Source organism: Astatotilapia calliptera, chromosome 12 (genome assembly GCF_964374335.1).
Source record: "Astatotilapia calliptera chromosome 12, fAstCal68.1, whole genome shotgun sequence".
NCBI lineage: Eukaryota > Metazoa > Chordata > Actinopteri > Cichliformes > Cichlidae > Astatotilapia > Astatotilapia calliptera.
Window position 1 is genome coordinate 10,560,081 of NC_137433.1, and position 20,974 is coordinate 10,581,054.

Genomic DNA, 20,974 nt, shown 5'->3' on the forward strand with positions numbered 1-20,974 from the left:
TCAAAGTTAAACACAGTGGTAATTATTCAGTTACCACATAATAGTTTGCTTTATTTTTCAGGCCATTAAGTACCTAAAATTGCACTTACCTGTACTCTAATGTCCACTTGAGACCGGCTAAAAGTGAATCAATCCTCAGACTCATATTACAATAAACAACATTAAAAAGCATAATTATAGTCTGGTACAAATAGTTTTGTTCTGTAGGTAGGTTCATTATATCTCTACATTGAGACGAGTAACTTCTAAGGGTGGCCGCTTTAGTTCAGATGAAGGCAGCTGTAGCCGATTGCAGTGGGTTAGGGCTCACATGTGCTAACTGGAGTCACTAAACTGAACCGAACCTCTTGAACAGGTTTGTGCAGTATTATATTTGTGTTCTCACTTAATATAAAATTATTACTGATTGTCGCATGTGGTGTGATCTTAACCTGAATATCACCAAAATTAAATCAACTTGATTTAAACCACCAAAATAATATCTTGAAAACTGGATGCTACACTGCTAAGTGCTAACAAACAGAATTCTCCCTTCAAGGGGAGAGTCACCTGACAAACAACATGGCCTGTTATAATTTTTATGGGTGCATTTCTGATATTTTGTCCTGCTCCTTAACATTAACAATTAGCTGCTATGTTTTTTGATTCAACTTTAGGGATGCAGCTTGCCAAGTGGGCATCTTGACCCTATTTTAGCCCCACAACAACCACCTCACACGACCCTGCAGCTGGTCTGGGCTAAAGAAGAAAAAAACCAAACAAAGAACATGTGTAGGTGAATGGTTGTATTGCGCTTGTAGCTACAGTACACACGAGTATGAGGATTATAAACTTCTTTTTTTTTTTTGCTTAAATACAAGTTTATATTAAAAAAAAAAAATCAGTGTCACTATGAAAATAGAGGGTCTTGCTAATTGCATATAATGTGATAAGTCATTCCAAAGTATAGGAATCTTCATGATAAAAACAGTGACTGGAATAACAGCATGACATGCTCTTGCTGTAGTCAGGCTATACATTTAGATTTCAATAGTGTCAACATTGCTATGACTCCTGTAAAGCCTGGTCTGGCATCCAGTCCCAGCGCCACACGTGGAGCATGTGGTCATAGAATGAGCAGCTGGCCAGCAGGCAGGACAGTGAGGGAGCATCCTCATCAGGGTTGAGGGTGGGAACTGGAGCAGGGGAGGTCTGAGGTGCTGCAATTCCCTCTGGGATGTATCGACCAGCATCGTCCTCCAGGGAAGTGTCAAAGCTGGCAGTGGGAGATTCATATTGAATCCTTAAGTGTCCTCGGTTCTCTGCAGGGCTTTCCTTTGGTTCTGTGGCAGGCGGGGAACAGGCAGTATGGTCCTCCAGGGACAGCCTGGACCAGTCTGCTCCATATGCCAAGGAACTGTGGAGGATGTATGAGGTTACAATGGGGCATGCTCCTGCACTGCCCTCTGTAAGTAAACAAACAGTAAGTTATTAAAACCCCCCACAGATTTCTCCTGGTAAAAACAACCATTTGTACAATATGTGAGGTCTACTGATGTTTCAGGTAGAGAAGGAAGCCTTTCACCATTCAAAGCTATTTACACTGCCAGCACCATTCACAGAATCTTTCCTATCAAACACAAACACCATTTTGGCGTGTTTGGCATCCATCTGTTTCAGACAGTTTTTTTTTTGTGTGTGTTACACACCCCTTGGCAAACATGGACATGTGTCCATGTTTGATTTGAGAAATTGAGGACACAGAGAATGTCATCAGGAAAGCATTTCGTGAGGCAACAGATTTATAGAGCAGTATGCTCATTTTCCCATACATTTTTATAGAGTCAGACTTCTTTTCACGACAAGGAGTGGCTCCCTGCTGGCCATTAGAAAGAATGCAGGTTTAAAATGCTACATGGTTTGCCTTTTCAGGCCTGGACTCTAGTCCATCGTTTTTAAAGAGCCTATAAAAAAAGCAAAAAGGTATATGCTCTGTTGCTTAATTTCTTCAAATTGTGCAGTATCTATAAATAGTAATGATGAGTTCATTAAGCTACCTTTCCGCTCTGAGAAGCTAAAAAGACGGCTAAGATCAATTATAATTAGACAATTGTCAAACAATTCTCATATTTAAGAAGCTGAAACTAGACCGGTCTCTGGAGTCCAAACCAGCTAAACTAGGCAAGAGCCCACGCAGGCTGTCAGTCCAATGGGAGAGACAGAATCACCACAAAGTGTGAGGTTCAAACACACCTAGAGCCTGCTGACAGTGAAGGATGTGGAAGTCATTATGCATGCAGGCTGCCAGCAGCAGGTGCTGATGGCTGGGATGCCACTTCAGTCTCCACACTCCACCACCCAATGGAGTCTCACTCAGGGGCTGCCGCATGTTTCGGCCATCCCACAGCAAAACCTGCTCATCGTAACTGTGGAAGGAGAAGTGCGTGAGAGGAGCAACAAGTATACAACTCTTACACAACAACAGCTCAACATCAGGATATTTACCTGCCTGTAGCCAGAATGTGCTCCCGATGAGGGTTGCTGTGAATACTGCACACACCCATCGAGTGCCTTTGAAAGAAAACAACATAAATTTGTGTCTGCACACTGTCAAAATGGAATATATACATGAAAACTGATACACTATCAACCTCACCTTTTACTTATGAAAGTGGGGCTGGAGGGACCGATCCTTAAATCCCAACCTTTCAGTTTACAGTCATCACCACCTGGTGAGAAAACAACACATGACACAGCACAGGAGAATATTTAGATGGCCGATTTAGAGGCAGCATCAATGTGAGCTCACAAACTACCCGTGTAAGGCACACAAATTGGTGGCACATATGTATGATTTAAAGTCATGATAAAAAAAATAAAGTACACCATATCTGAAATCTAAGGTTTTATATACAAGGACAAAAAATATCATCTGCTTCTTAGGAGAGGTTACAATAGGTAAGTACAACATCAGATAAACAACACATGGCATATTACACTGTGTCATTTATTTAACAATAAACCAAAATGCAGAAGGGATGTGTGAAAAACCAAGGACAATATGCTTCCACGGGAATTAATTGGCTGCTACTCAGGCTGTTAAATATCAGCAATCATCAGCCAGGAGCCGATAATCAAATACTGATTATCGGCTTGACAGTTTTCTGGTCCGGAGCACTCGTGTGTTAGCTCAAGGCCCAGCAGGAAAGCCGTAAACAATGAACTTAGAGGAGCAATTGTTGCTATTGATTAAACTTGGAAGGGTTATAAGGCCATTTCCAAACAATTTCAAATCCATCACTCTACAGTGAGAATAATTAGTCACAAGTGGAAAACACTGAAGACAAATACGAATCTTCCAAACAGTGGCGATCCCAGCAAATTGACCCCAAAGTCAGACTGTGCAATGCCGAGTGAAACTCCGAAAATCGCTACATTTCAGAATATGTAGGCTTCACTTAGCATGTTAAATGTTAAACTTCTTGACAGTACAATCAGACTGAACAACATTGTCTCATTTGAAAGGGCAAAGAAAACCAAAAACAAATACACACCGCAATATAGCTTAGGTTTATGAAGTTGCATCTGAGGAAACCACAACACTTCAGGAACAATGACCTTTGGACATACAAGACCAAATTGGAGAGATTTTGCTATAATGCACAGTGCCATATTTGGTGAAGACCAAACATTGCATAGTAGTACAAATACCATCTCATACTGAAGCAGCTTAATAGCATTTGGTCAAGGTGAAACACCAACTCATACCATCTGTCGTGGAGCTGTGGTGGTGGAGGGATGATGATTTGAGATTATTTTGCAGGCACAGAACCTGGGAACCTTGACCATGAACTCCTCTGTATACCAAAGAACACAGAGGAGTCAAACAGCTAAAACTCTGGACCAAATGCTGTCATACAACAGACGTTGCAATTGCGCAAAGAACCTCAACCCAAAGAAACCTGGACTTTAAGACAGCTGTACCCACAAACGTCAATAAACTGCAGTAAAGCTGTAAAGCAGAATGAGGGCAAGATGCATCCACAATAATGTCAGAGACTAATGAAGTCACACAGAAAATTATTACTTCAAGCTACAGTTGCTAAAATTGGTTCTACAATCTTCTGAATCATGAGGTGCACTTAAGGTTTTACTCACTGCTTCTGGATTTTGGCTTAGTTTCAAATACATAAATAATGGCATGTGTTGCTCATCTGAGGTAATAATTTTATCATATTAGAAGCTGAAAAGGATTCATATGTGAAACCTCAGAACTGAAATAGGATGTACTTACTTTATTTTTCACATGACAGTTGTATATCAGTTTTACTGACTGATTTCAGCAAATAAGATGCCACTCACCAATTATTAATTAAATCCTAATTAGTATTTAACCGTTATTTTGTTTGCAGAAAAAGATGGACTAAACAAAAAATGTTTTAGATCAAAGAATATTTTATTTTTAAATCACAGAGCCAATCCAAGTAAATACAAAACAGAGTTTTTAAAACAAAAAAAGCTATTCAAACCTACCTGCTATGATGGGTTTCCTGTTCTTACTGAAAAATACAGTTATTTGGATTTATGCAAATGATACGTAAGATTCTAGAATACGCTTTTCTTTGTTTGCAACAATTAACACATTAATTTTTAAGAGTGACAGGATATATGTTACCAGAGTACACAAGCTGTGTGTCCCAATAAGAGAAGGCAGAGATCCAGGCCTCAAAGTCATGGGCTTTCCACTGAGACAGTGTTGTTAAAGCACCTTCAGCCAGAGAGAGCACGCTGATGCAGCCTGCAGAGTCACTGCACACAATCCGCACGTCACTGCTGCTGACACGACAGGGTGAGGTATTAACATGAATGATATTTGCACAACATGTGACATTGGCTCTTTTATGGAGGTAGTAGCGTCTCCAATAAGCTGACCTGTCCAGTCTTCCAGTGGACCAGTCTAATGACAGAGCCAGCCGCTCTGCTCCAACCTCCAGACTACTGAGAGACTGCAGACTGTGGCTACCCTCCTACTGGATACACACATTCATGAGTGCACACCACAACATCAACACAAAACAACAAATGAATGCACAGTTAGAGGTGAGGCATAAAAACAGCAGCCTTCCTGTAGCCTGAATCTAAAATAGCTGCTGCGCTCATGCACTGCAGCTCAAGCTGTCTGTGGCCGTTACACGGCAATCAAGGCCTTAATGCGTATTTTAGTGTGCTAAACTTAGTAACTGTTAAATACAGGCAAAATTAATGAAACACCAAAATCATAAACTCGACTGATCTTGGGGCCAATAAATCAGCTGATATTAACCATAAATAATGCCATATCTACATTTATAAAAGTCAATAAATATGTAAAAAATAAAGAAAAGTTATACTGTGATTGGACAGATTTTGCTGCCCCTTTCATGTTTCTGTCGTTAGATCAGGAAAGCCTCGGTTACTTTAGTGAGCTGACAACCAGTTTTGTGTAACTTTTTATCCTGACTACCAATGATGGGGTTAAGTGAATCCAGATAATGGAAAAATGTTCTGGGTATGCTGAGATGTCTTCATAATACAGGCCCCACATGCCACTGTCTAAATCTTTTGATGCCACATTTCTCACCTGACTGCGAGACAGTGTGTACAGCTGCAGCTCCCCGGTAGCTGTTGCCATCCCCAGCACTGCTCTGTCTGACACAGGCACGTGGCACCTATGAACACGCATAACAATGAATATGAGGGAAATAACCGAAGCTACACTGACCAAATCTGCTTTCTTACCATTTCAAATCTAAAATGGCTGCGGTGTCCATGCGCTGCAGCTCTGTGAGAGGGGGGCACATCGGTCCCTCGTGCCGAAATTCAAAAAGGTAGAGACGACCGATCCTGCTCGGGGTGGCATCTTCTTCCCCTCCCTGCAACATGAGAGCAGAGTGACACAGAGCAGACATCAAAGTGGGTCCTCATTAACTCCACTGGTTGCTTCATTCGGCTACCAAGTCTTTATTAATAAAATGTATGCAGCACTCTGGGGCAGCAGTGTAATTTTTTTTTAAGTTAGATGACATAAATGTAATCAAAAATGATTTCCAGGGAGAGTTTAAATTAGCTGCTGTGATCTGGGCCAGTGTGCCTGTATAACAAAGTTAAGTCCGTGTGCTGGTAATGCCATACGCCTATACAGCATTTGTAAGCAAACCGAGCGGCTTCTGAGTGAGTCTGCTTTAATTACCAGCTAGCACTAGAGCAAGAGGAGGAAACCAACTTTAAAAAAAAAAAAAAAGAGTTAGCAGGCAATAGAGGAATACCTTGCATTACAATCCTTCTCCTTACATACTAACTAATAAGGCCCTGTCATATTTAAATACGACCCCGCCCCTCACCTTTGGAACCAGTTCCCAGTTTGGATTCAGGAGACAGACACCCTCTGCTCTAAAAACTGAACATAAAACTTTCCGTTTTGATAAAGCATATCAGGTAGGGCTGGATCGGGGGGAGCTTCCTGTGATACTCTGAGGATTTCTTCTCAACTCACTTCTTTTCAACCCGCACACGTTTTATATGCCACTGCCACATGTCATTAAATTGTATCTTCTCTCTCCCACAGTCTGCCCTCATCTTTCCTTTTTCTCTTCTGCTTCCTTTCACAGCTGCCTCTCCCTGAGGCTGCTTCTGTCAGAGGTTTCTTCCTGTTAAAAAGGTTTTTTTCTTTGCCACCATCATATAGTGCTTACTTATAGGGGATTGTTCTAGGGGGTTTTCTCTCCAATACTGTAGGGTTTTTACCTAAATTGAATAGATGTGATGTCACATGAAAACTATGAAAAAGTTGTCTGACGTAATATGAAAGCGTTTTAATTTCTTAGAGAACATGCTTAAGGTAATTAGGAAAGACTGCAACAAACATTTTATTTAAGGGGAGCAAGGGCCAATCTATTAATACCGGATTTTTTTTAAAATATCAATATCTCCTAGTTTGGAGTAAGGTTTACTGTTAGCATGTACTAACCCTTTATTCTGCTCATATTTATCTTATACTGGACCATGGTGCAGTTTAGCCCTAGTCTGAAATAAGTTCCTTAACGCCTCTGCCTTTAAAACCATCCTGTTTTTAAGCTTACTTTCACACAATTCTTCTGCACTCACAGTCAGAGCTATAGCTTACAGAGCCATGACTGGAAAAAGAAAACTGACTCAAACCAAGTCCCAGTCTGAAGACTAGGATTACTTGTACATACACTGACCTCATTATTTAAAATGTTGTCCATGTTTAATATGAGAACCAAATACTGGAACTGTATACATATACAAAAAATGTAAAGATTTTAGGTCCATGTAAGTGAACAACTGGAACTTCTGCCCAGACACTGGGTAAATCTATAACCCCACCATTTAAAAAATAAATAAATCACAGCCCACATTAATATCTATTCCTGACTTGACTTAAATGGTAAAATATACTAACTACTAATGATTCAAAGTAAAACACTGAAGCTTTATATATTATACTTGTCAGCTGACATCAATTGTACAAGCCATCACTTTTTTTTTTGTTTTTTTAACAAACCAATTAACATAGTGGTCAGAGTTCTCTGGCTTCTTTACTTATTACTAATCTGGTCTAAATGCTTACAGCCAGCGCTGGAGATAAGCATTTTAGCCACAAACCTCTTTTAGCAATCCAATCCGGTGATCCAAACACCGCCAAAACAGGTGGACAATGTACACGGGACCAAATTCTCATAATTTTAAGCGAAGGAAGGGTATAAAGACATTTGTATACAATTCTATTCCCATGACAGGTAATGGGATGTAATCTCACCCCTTTCTGTAGCTGATACGTGCCGCAGGCCAGGATGCTGTGGTTGGGTGAAACAGGACACCACTCCACCGCGTCAGCGCTCAACTCCGTGTCGAACACCTGTAGACTGCGGGTCTTCGACTTCCAAGCCATGAATACCTGATGTGCATACCGTTATCCCACGGGTTGCTACAAATTCCAAAATATATCCTGTTACGACTCAGTTGTTAAAAGACAGTAAACTAGTGCACGACATCTTAAGCATTTTTAGTTAAATTTAATTAACGTAACAAAATGTTTTGGTCGCTAGCTAGCAAGCTATGAATAACTGGCTGCAGCCTCACAAGAGCCAAAATGTCACCAGTCAGAGATTTATAGCATATTCGTATACCGTATTCCTAACGTTCATATACACATTCTTTGTATATGAACATTTAAAGTAACTTTTAGTTTAGTTTAATGCCGAATAACCGCAGAGAAACACGTAACAAACAAAACTCACATGTGTGCCAGCCCTGAGACTCGACGCTTTTAGCGTCCTTACGTCATCTCTGAGCGTCACGGTGTATTTAGGTGCCAAAGTGGGGAATTGCTATTTAAGAACAAAAGATAGTTTATTTATCCTGTATTTGGATACATTCTTTTGTTAAAGGAGTTCAATCAATAATAAAGGTATTGTAAAGAGTTAATTTTTTTTTTAAAGTATAAGACAGAGTTATTTCATGTGGTATGAAAACTGTATATGTCCTTTACACCAAAATGTGGAACAGAGGCAAGTAAATTAATGCCAGAGTCAGAGGAATGCAGACACATGCCGAGGCATTTTTCTTTCTTAATTTTGTTGTGAGGTTTTAGCCTTCGTTTAGAAGACTGTTGGTTCAGCGTCATTTTTGCGGCATTGTCAACAATAAAAATGGCGACATCTGCTGGTATGAAAGCTTATACCACCGGCTATGTTCAATTTCTATATCGCAGTCGTACTGAAATTTAAGATCTGATTACGATCAGATTTCAAGTTACTGTTGCTGTCTTGCCATGTTGTATTGTTGTTAAATTATAAAAATATCATACTGCTATAATTTAATGCTTTTCCTATTTCCGTAAAATGATGCGTCTGACGTAAGGTAAGGTCACGTGACTTTGGCGTGTGCCACAACATCTAGTGGATAGTGTTAAGAGAGCTCTCCCTCGAGTGTTTTAAATCATAAATAAACGAAATGGATTTCAGCGTGAAGAAATTAGCCTCGGGTGCTGGACTGTTTTTGACACGGGCTGTCCAGGTAATAAAGCGCTCGTGAGTGCCGCGAGCGGAAAAGTGTTGTGGCTTTTGCTGTCGCATCCTTTCACTTTGGCAGTCAGTTGTTACTAGCGTTAATAACAATTTGGTACAGTCGTATATGACTTTGCGGTATATCGCTTTGTCTAACGTGACGCTGCATATCAGCATCTAAAGCAGGTGAAATTGATAAGATATTCAGCTGTGCCTTGCTCGTAGTTTGGGCCAGCGGCGCAGTTCAACATAGGACTGACTAAGTGCTATCTCTGGCAAGCTAGCGTAGCTAATATTAATTATTTCTCAAGTTAAAAGAGGCACAAATATAGTACAAATATAAACGGGTTTTTTTCCCATTTGGATTAAGGGTGACAGGGAAGTGACAACGATTAAGCACGAGCAGATCATTAACCGGACTCCTTCGTGACGTCACTTTTCTTAATATTACTGCTTTGTTTTATTTTTTTATTCGCATGTATGTGTGTAAAAACTGATTCCATCTCAGAGCAGACAGACGCAGATGTGTTCGAGTACCGTCGTTCACCTGTGAGATGTGTGTTGTTTGCGCTATGACGCCTCAGTTCACAGAGGAGAAGTTGGGCCAAGCAGAGAAGACCGAGTTGGACGCTCAGTTTGAGAACCTGATCAGCCGGGCAGACTGCACCAAACACTGGACCGAGAAAATCTACAGACAGACTGAGGTCCTGCTACAGCCCAACCCAAGTATGACATCAACATAGAAGTCTCGTTATTATAGGTATTATAGGTGGAAAGAATAATCAATAATCATATTACTTACTAAAGAAATTTAATTATACACTCACTGTCAATTTTATTAGGCACACATACTCCTTTTAAAGCAGTTAAACATGACAAATCTTGTCAATAATAATAATAATAATATACGTATATGTAAGGAACCATATTAATTGATGTGTTATGTAAAGCATGGTGGCACAGTGGTTAGCACTGCTGCTTCACAGTGAGATGGTAGATTTGACCCCCACCCAGCTCGGGCCTTTCTGTATGGAGTTTGCATTGGTGATTCTAAATTGTCTATATGTGTGAATATGAATGTGAATGGTTCTATAAGTGTTGTTGGCCCTGTGACAGACTAGCAACCTGTCCAGGGTGTACCTCGCCTCCCATCCTGTAACAGCGGGGTATCTCGACCCCCCCATCTCTAGTGTTGTTAACGGAGGCACCCAAAGCCACCCAAAAGGTACTTGCAGTGTGTCAAATGCACTGTAAGTAATGTTTATTTATATAGCACTTTTCAAGTTGGTGCCACTCACCAGAACAAAGTCATGTGTTTCTGCATGTGAATTTTAATGTGTAGACATTAAATGAGTGCCCACATTGGGATGGCTTTCTGCTTGGAAGTGTTAGCTGCCTGATAATATTGATGAATTGCACTTATCTAGCAAAACAGTATGTGATATAGATTACATCAGTTTAGACATCCAAACTCCCAAGACTGGTTTGACTGAGAAATGTCTAGCTTCATGTTAATTAATGTTAAGAAATAACCAACACCAGGTTTTATACAGTGTACCTAACTTACAACTAACTAGCTAGCCTTACCTTGCTAACTTGATTTATGTCCTCTGAGAGCATATATTGCTTGGGAGAACAATGTTTTGTGGATGCTTTTTGACCATGCATGAATGTGCTTTAAGCGGATTGTGTTATAATGTTCATATTGCCATATTTAGTAAGTATTTCATAAGAACAATAGCCCACCCCAGGCTAGTGGTATGCTATGATTATATTAAACGTAAGGGGACTGTCTAAGCCAAGAATCTTAACTGTGATCTAATTACAACATCCTGAGCTATTGATTAAATATATGAAAACAGGGGCTCTAACTTGTCACTGTTTTATTCTGCATGCCACAGTTGATCATACTGGTGAGTATTTCGCCTGCCTACTCTAGTGACCTGCTTTAGAAACCTATCATGTCTCTGAATTATTAGTAGAAAACGAATAATTCCTTAACAGTGTGAAACACAACTTTTAAATACAAAATTTGAGGCATTTATGAGATTTGTATTGATCACTAGGTTTTACAGATTGTATTCAATTATATTGAGCCATCCACTGGATGTAGATGTATGTATGTATGTACCCTAACAAGAATTAATGTATCACAAACCATCAAAACCCTGTTAGAGGCAGAGAGATAAATGCTAAAAGTATTTCTTCTGTTAAATTAGTTCTCTAATAGAACAGTTTGTACTTCAGACAGAACATCACATCTGTGATGAGAATGATAATGACTTTAAGCTCTTAAGAGAGAATGACAAAAGAAACTCCACAGAAGATGACACTGGCGGTTGAGAGCTAGTGGAGATAATGCTAAATTTAGAGATGGCAGGGACATTTTAGATTTTAGAAAACATTTGGCTACCCTTTTTCACTGACACCCAGTTCTCCCTCATAGTAGCTATCCATACACTGGACTCCTCTAGTAACTTTTTAGCAGTTTACAATTACCTTCATTTCTACAGCTTATTTTACATTCTTTCATAGTGTGTAGTGGTGTGTGTATTTAAGGAAGATGTAAAGTCAAATTTGTGTACATACATTACCAGTCAAAAGTTTGGACACACCTTCTCATTTAATGTTTTTCTTTATTTTCATGACTACGTACATTGTAGATTCTCACTCAAGGCATCAAAACTATGAGTGAACCCATATGGAATTATCTGGGAATGCTTTGCACACTCTTGGCATTCTGTCGACGATCTTCATGTGGTAGTCACCTGAAATGGTTTTCCAACAGACCTAAACAAATCTCTTCTGCTTGCTACTTTTCCTTAGTAGTGGTTTCTTAGCAGCTATTTGACCATAAAGATTGATTCACACAGTCTCCTCTGAACAGTCGACGTAGAGATGTATCTGCTGCTGGAGCTCTGTGTGGCATTTATCTGGACTCTGATCTGAGGTGCTGTTAAGTTGTGATTTCTGAGGCTGGTGACTCAGATGTACTTATCCTCCGCAGCAGAGGTGACTGTTGGTCGTCCTTTCCTGGGGCGTTCCTCATATGAACCAGTTTCATCTGAGTTTCCGATGGTTTTTGTGACTGCACTTGGGCACACGTTTAAAGTTTTAGCAATTTTCCAGACTGACTGACCTTCAGTTCTTAAAGTAATGATGGACTGTCATTTCTCTTTAATTGCTGATTGGTTATTGCCATAGTATGAATTCTAACAGTTGTCAAATAGGGCTGTACCAGCCTGACTTCTGCACAACATAAACTGATGGTCCCAACCCCACAAAGAGGGCAAGAAATTCCACAACTGAACCCTGACTAGGCACAAATGTGAAGTGAAAACCATTTAAGGTGACTACATGATGAAGCTCCTTGAGAGAAGGCAAAGGGTTTGCAGCACTGTCAACAAAGCAAAGGGTGGTTATGTTCAGAAATCTAAAATATAAGACATATTTAGAGTTAATTATCCGTATCTGTATTCTTTTTTTGCTACGTAATTCCATATATCGTGCTTCATATATTTACTGTCTTCAGTATGTATCTACAATGTAGAAAGTAGTAAAAATAAAGAAAAACCATCCTTCAACAGTTCAAACTGTTGACTGATGGTTCAGATAGACGTTTTCTTTATTTGATTTACAGTTTTCCACAAGTAATAAAAAATACACGAAAAAAACTGAGCTAATAAGCAATGTGCTATTCAAGAAAGCTATGATCACTAACAAATGAATGAAAAAACCCACACACAACATCAATAGGAGCAAGCTACAATTTTTTTGGTCATGTTTTTCTCTCTGAGAGCTTCAGTACTTTTTCTTATTTGTACTTGTGGAAAACATGTTTACTTTAGGTATGGCCAAGTCATCCACTGGGCTTTATTTTTCCATAATATTCTATGTAACATTAGACTTTTAATAATTGTTACTGTTAATTCAAACACTGTATTTTCAGTATTTGAATTGAATTTGTTCTAAAACTGCGATTCATTTAATTTATGTTTCTGTTTGAAGCAAGCCAAAGGAGCCAGAACACACATTTGGTCCCTGCTGTGCGTAGATCACAACCTGCTGTTCTGACTTTTAATTCAATTTAATTCAAGTCACTTTTATTCACATATTCACCAATTTACAAGAGTCGCCTCAGTTTACTTTAGATACCTGGCTTCGGGAGGATCAGAAATACGCTGCGAATGGTTGGGTTTAAGGGGAACAAAGAGAGACAGGACAAAAGACAAACTATAGAAGTTACGAAGAGCTGAATAACTCTTCGTCTGAAGTTAGTTTGAAGCCTTAAACTTAAGTAGTGAGCGTGCTAAGTCCAAACTGGTAGCTAGTTCAATAGTAGAGCGGCCCGGGGGACTACAGTGGGACTTCAAGCTTTCAATTAGAAAGTATCTAGTGCCGTTAACTCTTTGTTAATGTTATGGTGACGTGCTAGTGTAAGTGATGCACTGCTAATGCTGCTAATGTTTTTTTCAGGTGTACATGCTATAGTGCAACAGTAGACTTTGACTCACTTGTAAATGTTGTGCTTCATGTAGCAAACCAAAGAGGAAATGACAAATGAAGACGAATGGCTTTTTAAGTTCTGTATTTATGTCAAAAGAATGAGTCAGCATTCAGTAGTGTGCAAAACAGTTGAGCCAACCCTACTTTATTTCTATTTTGCTAGAAAAATGGGGAACGTGTATCACAGTTTATTATAACATATGCAAACATGTATGGAGTTACAGTATATAAGGCAAAAACAAAGCTTGAAACTCAGTATTTGGCATGACCACCTTAATTCTACAACACAACCTAAACTGCTTAGCCAAACCTTTCCCATCCTTTTTGACAAGATTCCCAACACCCCAGGATGCAATGCAGTTCCTTAAAAACCAAAATGGCACACTCTGAGAATGATAAGTTATGAGGATGGGACTGAAAATGAGTGAAAAAGCAGTGAATTTCTAAAGAAAAACTCTAAAATACCCAGAGAAAAGCTGGAAAAAAGCCAATAAAAAACCAATAAAAGTGTTCTAAATCACTCAGTCACTAGTTTCAGGTCTAACTGAATAAAACAAATTATTTGAGTGAAAAAGGAGGATAAAGCCGGTTTTGCTTTGCCGTGTCATTCACAAGCCACCTGGTTTTTCAGTCGGATCCAGATTGTTTGATTCCAAAGCACCATAATGGTGAGGGCTAAAGTCCTCAGCTTGAGGCTTCATAGCGAGACCTCACTTTCTAATGGGTGATGCTGCTATGTCCTACTGCTATGTCCATCTTTTATATTTAGTTTGTGTGCACAACAGTCTGTTGGTAAAGGTTGTTAGTTTCTCTTTGGCTTTGGTTATGTAGAGCTGAGCAGCAGAATTTTAGTTTGTATGAAATGGCTGTGTGCAGGAGTTTATGAGAATCAGTGACTCAAACATATCATCGTACTGTAAGAAGAAAACAACATTTTGCTTTGGGTCATCACAGTGTCTGAGCTTTTGTACATTAATTCAGCAGTTTGGCTCCATATTTAGAGTTTCAAGCATAATAGACTACATTCAGGTAATTAAAGGCTTACATGACGTAAAATGTTTGTTCTGAGGAGCTTCTGATGTTGGGCTTGTGTCAAACAATTTCATTCTACACTATAAGGCTGCAGTAAGTGGGTTTTATGTACTGACTACATTGCGGTGGACAAAATAACAGAAAACTTAGAATTCATTGTCAATTCAATGACCCTTATCTGGTATGTTTTGGAGGTTATTTTGTTTTTTTTACCATAGTGAAAATGTGAGTAGCATCCATTCAACCTTTTCCTGTTGCAAAGTATTCATTCTATTTTGTCTCCCTGCGTTTTCCATGTGTTTCTTTTCATTTACAGTTGCTGCAGCCAGACATAGAAACATCTCATATAGAAATTAAATGAAATTAAATGAAGACTACACCCAGAAATGCTTTGTATTGTCTTGCCACACTGTGTCTGCAGTGCCTCATAGGGGAAACTTTCCCTGCATGCCAAGTGATGCACATTTGCACCAAAGTTTGAAGGGTTTTTCCTTCACCTATGCACCACCTCGCTACCAGATTCCATGATATTCAGAGATGTAGTTTCGCATGATTTTGAACAACAGCAGCACTTGCTTTGACAAACGAAATTAATTTTATATATATGGCTGAATACATCTTACTTAAGTACTGTTCTAAAATGAAATTATCACTATTATCACTATTATCACTCTTTGCATTTCATGCAACTTTGAAATTTTACCCTACTATGTTTCAAATAGAATTTGTTTTTAGCCACAAGGAGGCTGAGAAGTGTCAAAATGGATATTTACCAATGAGGTTACAGGTTATTAAACAGTAATAGTGGTAGCTGTTTATTTTGCTGAAAGCTGTCCACCCTGTAATTCGGTCTGTCTGTTGTGCTGAGCAGTCTGAAGGGTTTGACCACACAGGGTCATTATTTCTGAATATAGTTTTCATTTAATCAGCATGTGGGTAAGAATTTCAACTGGTTCTTTATTTCTCAGTTGTGCCATGAATAAACTCTTCTTTATTTTTCACTGCAGGTGCCAGAATCGAGGAGTTTCTTTTTGAAAAACTGGACTGGAAGGTGCCGTCCAGGGTTACTAATGCAGAGCTGCTGGGTCAGTATATGCAGGATGCAGCAAAAGAGTTTGATCTTGGAATGCCATATGGTGAGTATAAAAACTCCCAACAAACAAAGTCCTAGGAGTTAATAAAAAAAATTCTAATTAATTCTAATTAATTCTGTATCAGGAAAAACAACTGGAGGAGGCCCAGAGTTCTAATGATAAAGAAATCTATTTGTCATATTTCTCCCATACTGGATTTTCTTTATTGGCTTCCTGTTAAATCCAGAATTAAATTTGAAATTCTTCTACTCGCGAACAAAGTCTTGAATAAGCAGGTCCAGTCATATGTGAAAGACATTATAATACCGATAGAGCATGTTAGAGCTCTATTTGTACAAGCTACAGACTTGTGGTTGCTAGAGTTTTTAAAAGTGGAATGGGAGGCAGAACTTTGAGGTATGAAAAACCTGGCTTTCCTGTGGAACCAGGCCAGGTCTCCGTGTTTTGGAGACAAACACCCTCTCTAATTTTGAGATTAGACTTTAAACTTTACCTTTTGATAACTCCAAAAAGGTTGATTCTGTTCACTAGTAACATAGTGTTTTCAGTGGGAGAAAGGTTTCTTCACTCATCCAATTGACTTCTACAGTCTCAGCTGACTGCAGGTTTCCCCAACCTTATAAACAGTACATTTGCACAATGACTGAAACTAGCAGCACTGAATGAACAATGGGCTGTGAGGTCAGTTTGATCATTAATATGCAAATTCTCATGACCATAGCCCACTGATCAATGGCCATGAGTACCATTCACAGAGAGTTGGCACACAGCATTGTGAGAGCATTGCATTGTGAGATGGCGATAGATGTACCCTTGGGCCCCCTCCTTGATTCAGAGATGGTCTTTCCCTTTTCACATAAATAGCCTCCATGACTCCTTGACTTGTGTACATCCTCATCAGTGAAAGAGTGTCAACTGGCCTGTAGGTGTAAATAGGCTGCAGAGTCCTGGCCTGACAAGGTGAATCTTGTGTGTTGTGCCATCCGCTTTACCAGAGGTTGTTTGGTTTCCCCACTGTATAAATCCTAGCAATCCTCCTGGCACTTAACAGCATACACTACATAGCTCTGTTTGTGTCGGGGGAACAGATCCTTGGGGTGGACCAATTTTTGGCGCAGCAATTTTTAAAGTTTAAAAGCCACAGAGACGCGGTGTTAAGAAAAAGTGCGTCCCAACTGTTCCGATACTCCTGACACATACGGGATCACTACGGGTTTTCATTTAGGCAGCAGTTGTCCTTCTCTCCTTGATTGGCTGGAGCTTTCTTTAGGCGCCTGCCCAGCTTTCACAGCCCATTGTTCATTCAGTGGGCTAGTTTCAGTCATTGTGCAAATGTTCTCTTTATAAGGTTGGGGAAACCTGCAGTCAGCTGAGACTGAAGAAGTCACTCGGATGAGTGATGGAACCTTTCCCCCCTTTAAAACGCTACGTCGAGATGAACAGAATCAACCTTTTGGGATTTCCTTACCTGGATGATTGAGCATGAAGACACCTTTTGATAACATTTATCAAGATGTTGGTTCAGGTGACTCTGAACCTTCTGTTATCTATGACACTGTAAACTCAAGCTGTCCCCATGATGCACTGTATGTTTTCTTCTGCTTGTTTTACATTTTGTCTTGCCTCTCCCATAGTGTGTGTTCTATCCTGTCTCATTATGCTCTCTTATTGGTTTTCTCTTTCCCCTCACCCCCAACCTGTCGGGGCAGATGGCTGCCCTGCAAACCTGGTTCTGCCTTCCTGTTAAAAGCGAGTTATAACTTCCTTCTCCTGCAAAGTGCTTACTGATACTATTTCATTTGGTTCACGTTTTCAGAATACTGTAGAGTCTTTACCTTACAAGTGCCTTGAAGCGACTTTTGTTATTTGTATATGTTGGTATTAGCTTACATGGATATAGCCAACATTCTGCCAAAATGGCAATTATGCATAGGGAAGAGTTGAAGCAAGTAATTCTTGCAAGCATGATGTAACTAGAATAATTCAATACTGAGAGAGTAAGAATATAGTGCTCTGAAAAAAGTGAAACCAATAAGGAGATTGCTTTATCCGTTCTCTTGCTAACAAAAATTTGTTAATTTCCAGAAGTTTCTGTTCCGCTGGAGGTAGTTTTTTCTGATAGAAAGAAAATACATATTTGTCTTGCATAACTCTCTGTTCTGTCACCATGTAGGTCACTCTACTGCATAATACAGGCATATGTTTCAGATCATGATCCCTGTGATCATGTCCCTGTGTGGAAATCTAAGAATCAATACTGCTTTGAATGAGCTAGTCTGTGCACCTCATTCTGTTGCTGCATCAATAGTCAGGGCCAAATGTGACCAGTGTCACAGAGGAGGAATTCCAGGTCTCAAAAAAATCAATAGGAGAATGAGATTTATGCAGGAGCACTTAACTTATCATTTAGATCTCCTTCCCAGACATTTTGAGTGAAACTCCCAAGAAGTTATTTGTTGTATCCCCTGGACAGAGCAAAGAAGACAAGGGACTGTATCGATTGGATAGCCAGAGAGATAAAGCACAGAGATGGAAATGTATCAAGGAGTAAAGCGTGTGTTGAGAAGATGGAACATGGAAAATGAGAGAAGGAAAGTTTGTGAATCAGGAAGCGTAAAGAATTAGTAAGAAGGGCAAGGCAGCTATTTAAATGTTGAAGCGTGGAAAGGCGATTGGTCCAGTGACATACATGTGGGGGTATGGAGATGTCTAGGAGAGAAGACAGTGGGCACCCTAAGAAATAGAAGTGTACCGATTTTCAAAAACAAGGGTGATGTGAAGAGCTATTGTAATGTCAAAGGGATAAAGCTGGTCATCTATATAATTGGGGTATGGGGAAGAGTTGTTGAAGCTAGATTAAGAAGAGAGGTGATGATCAGTGAGCAGCAGTATGGCTTCATGCCAAGAAAGAGCGCTACAGATGCAATGTTGCCTTTGAGAGTTTTGATGGAGAACTACAGAGAAGGTCAGAAGGAGTTGCACTGTGTCTATATGCAGATCAGGCAGGAGTCTCTGTGAACTATTATGTTTGCAGGACTATGACGTCTGTTTGTGATCTGTAGTGAGAGTTGGAGCAGGTGGAGGTATGAGGACAATCAGTAGAATCAGTACAGAATACATGTGTATGAATGAGAGGGAGGCAGGGGTAACAGTGAAGCTGCAAGAAGCACATAATGAATGTAGATGAGTTTAAATGCTGTCCGAAGCAATGGACAGTGTACATGAAAGGTGAAGAAGAGAGTGCAGGTAGAGTGGATGGAAATACGTGTCAGGGCTGATCCGTGACAGAAAGATGGCAAGAGTGAAAAAGAAGGTTTAGAAGATGGTTTGATTGGATTTCCGGATTTCATGAGCTTTAACATGAAAAGTTTCCAAAATGTATACTGTAGGTAGAACAGCACAACATGCTTTTCACATTGTGTGATGTGTCATATATATGTGTTAAGGGAAAATTGTACTTAGTAGTCAGTATAAGCTTTTAATGATATAAGTTTACATGTGATAGAATACTGCATGATGACCTTTTCCCTGCTTAGAACTGATTGTCCTTTATGAAACGTGTTCTGATATTTGTATCTGAATCTTCCCACAGCGACAGTAAGAAGTCAAACAAGCAGTTCTGACCTCGCACACGCACACACACACACACACACACACACACACACACACACACACACACACACACACACACACACACAGTGGCTTGCAAAAGTATTCGCCCCCTTGAACTTTCCCACATTTTGTCACATTACAGCCACAAACATGAATCAATTTTAGTGGAATTCCACGTAAAAGACCAATATCACATACGCACATGCTCACGTCACTGAACAAATGTATTCATTTTTCTTGTGTATAAATAAAGACAATTGCAAGAACAGAGCGCACATTTCACAGGGCCCCCACTCTGATTTGAGCGCTCTGCGAAATGCCCTTGCAAGTTAAAACTGCAGCGTCTGTGTGTGTTTTCTCCTCTTAGACTCTCAGCTGAAGAAGTGTCATTTAGAATAAATCTCTTGACAATATGAAATGGATTCTTGTATATAATATTTTTTCTGCTAAAGTTGTTAAATCAACAGATACCTTGATATATCACATAAATCTATAAAATAAATACATAAAAAACAACTACAAAATTATGCCAAGCTAAATGAAGGATGCTACTTCCGAACTCATGTAACTGCATAATGGAATATCTGATTGGTCCCAAATTGGATATGACAGTTGACACTGGCTTTAGCTGTGTGTCTGAAAAAACTTATATATATATATATAATCATCAGTACCCATTTGAGCATTACAGTGTACCGTAGGTAGGTCTGGCTGTGGTTTGTCCACGTGGTGTTGCTGCAGCACAGAAAAAGCTGCTGCTGCTGCGAGGGCATAATCAATGCCAAACACCATGCTGCCTCATTAATTTCAAATGGATTAAAGCAGACAAACAGAACAGAAGTATAGTAGTTAGGATTCATGAATGTTTTCCTTGAGCTGTTAACAGCACACTTATAAAATCATCGCAATAATACACACTGAAGGAAAGGCATGAAAAGGTAACATAAATGCCATCACCTCATTTTTTACTGGAACTGTAATTGTGGAAACAATAATTTCTTTGTTCTAAACTTAAATTTTATAGTTTAATCCATTTTATTCTGCTGCAACCAGATGCAAGTGTGCAAAGGCTACACTAGCATGTGCACATGGGCATGCCATGACATTCATTCAAAAAAGTTTCAATTCTCTCTTCTTTACCAATGCTATGGTGTGCTTACAGCATGGTGGGAGTCTTTTTGGTGAGTAGATCTAATGTGTTTCTTCCAGGGAACACTTTGGAGAAGGTGGGGGAGTGTGAGAAAAGATTAGGAGAAGCAGAGAAAGAGTTCCTCCAGACGTCAGCCATCAGCTTTCTTACGCCTCTCAGGAACTTTCTGGAAGGAGACTGGAGAACTATTTCAGTGAGTCTGGAATATCACATCTATTCCAATGTTGTTTGAGTCATACTTCCAATATATACAATATACCACACACTGTATCACGACAAAGTGATTCTGTGATACTCAGTATGTTGCAAGACAATAATGTACAATACATCTTGATATCAGTATAACTGAAAAAAGAAAAATCTCTATGAACATATCAAAAAACATTATGTATGCCATTGGTGTGTGTATCTGTGTATTAACTTTATTATTCAATTTATTAGCTCTTCAATGTACTTTACTTACTGTCTGCTGTGTCAGCTATGTTCACATCTGCGAGTTCTTTATTTTTCTTGTTAGTGAGCTTTTGTTCATT

The 20,974-nt window shown here is 39.5% G+C and overlaps 2 protein-coding genes across 6 annotated transcripts in view; one reads left to right on the forward strand and one right to left on the reverse strand.

Annotated features, from left to right (window-relative positions):
* Positions 1–770: 770 nt before the first annotated feature.
* dph7 (diphthamide biosynthesis 7) lies at positions 771–8,398 on the reverse strand. 2 transcript variants are annotated; one of them, XM_080309242.1, is made up of 10 exons: positions 8,280–8,398; positions 7,799–7,966; positions 5,758–5,891; positions 5,600–5,687; positions 4,912–5,006; positions 4,655–4,812; positions 2,636–2,708; positions 2,485–2,550; positions 2,233–2,405; positions 771–1,396 (listed from the first exon to the last, which is right to left on the reverse strand). In XM_080309242.1, the coding sequence occupies exons 2-10, from the start codon at positions 7,928–7,930 to the stop codon at positions 1,284–1,286; spliced, it is 1,032 nt and encodes a 343-aa protein (XP_080165368.1). In that variant the 5' UTR covers positions 7,931–7,966; positions 8,280–8,398; the 3' UTR covers positions 771–1,283. The 2 variants fall into 2 exon arrangements, with proteins under 2 accessions (XP_080165368.1, XP_026044232.1); XM_026188447.2 differs by having other exon boundaries at positions 771–1,445.
* Positions 8,399–8,898: 500 nt separating this feature from the next.
* Positions 8,899–20,974, forward strand: part of LOC113034112 (endophilin-B2-like) — a 28,892-nt gene continuing 16,816 nt past the window's right edge. For 2 of the 4 annotated variants that reach the window (XM_026188448.2, XM_026188450.2), the window contains exons 1-5: positions 8,899–9,057; positions 9,632–9,773; positions 10,949–10,960; positions 15,593–15,721; positions 20,501–20,634. In XM_026188448.2, the coding sequence (XP_026044233.1) occupies positions 8,995–9,057; positions 9,632–9,773; positions 10,949–10,960; positions 15,593–15,721; positions 20,501–20,634 (480 nt within the window). In that variant the 5' untranslated portion in view covers positions 8,899–8,994. The remainder of the gene's footprint in view (positions 9,058–9,631; positions 9,774–10,948; positions 10,961–15,592; positions 15,722–20,500; positions 20,635–20,974) is intronic. The other 2 variants (XM_026188449.2, XM_026188451.2) reach the window with 1 other exon arrangement.

Excerpts from the sequence above, each read along its gene's own strand:
- dph7 (XM_026188447.2), bottom strand. The coding sequence starts at position 7,930 with ATGGCTTGGAAGTCGAAGACCCGCAGTCTACAGGTGTTCGACACGGAG. Across the intron at positions 2,709-4,654 it reads CACACAGCTTGTGTACTCTG|GTGGTGATGACTGTAAACTG; the intron begins GTAACATATATC and ends TTTTCTCACCAG. Across the intron at positions 2,406-2,484 it reads CACATTCTGGCTACAGGCAG|TTACGATGAGCAGGTTTTGC; the intron begins GTAAATATCCTG and ends CTCCTTCCACAG.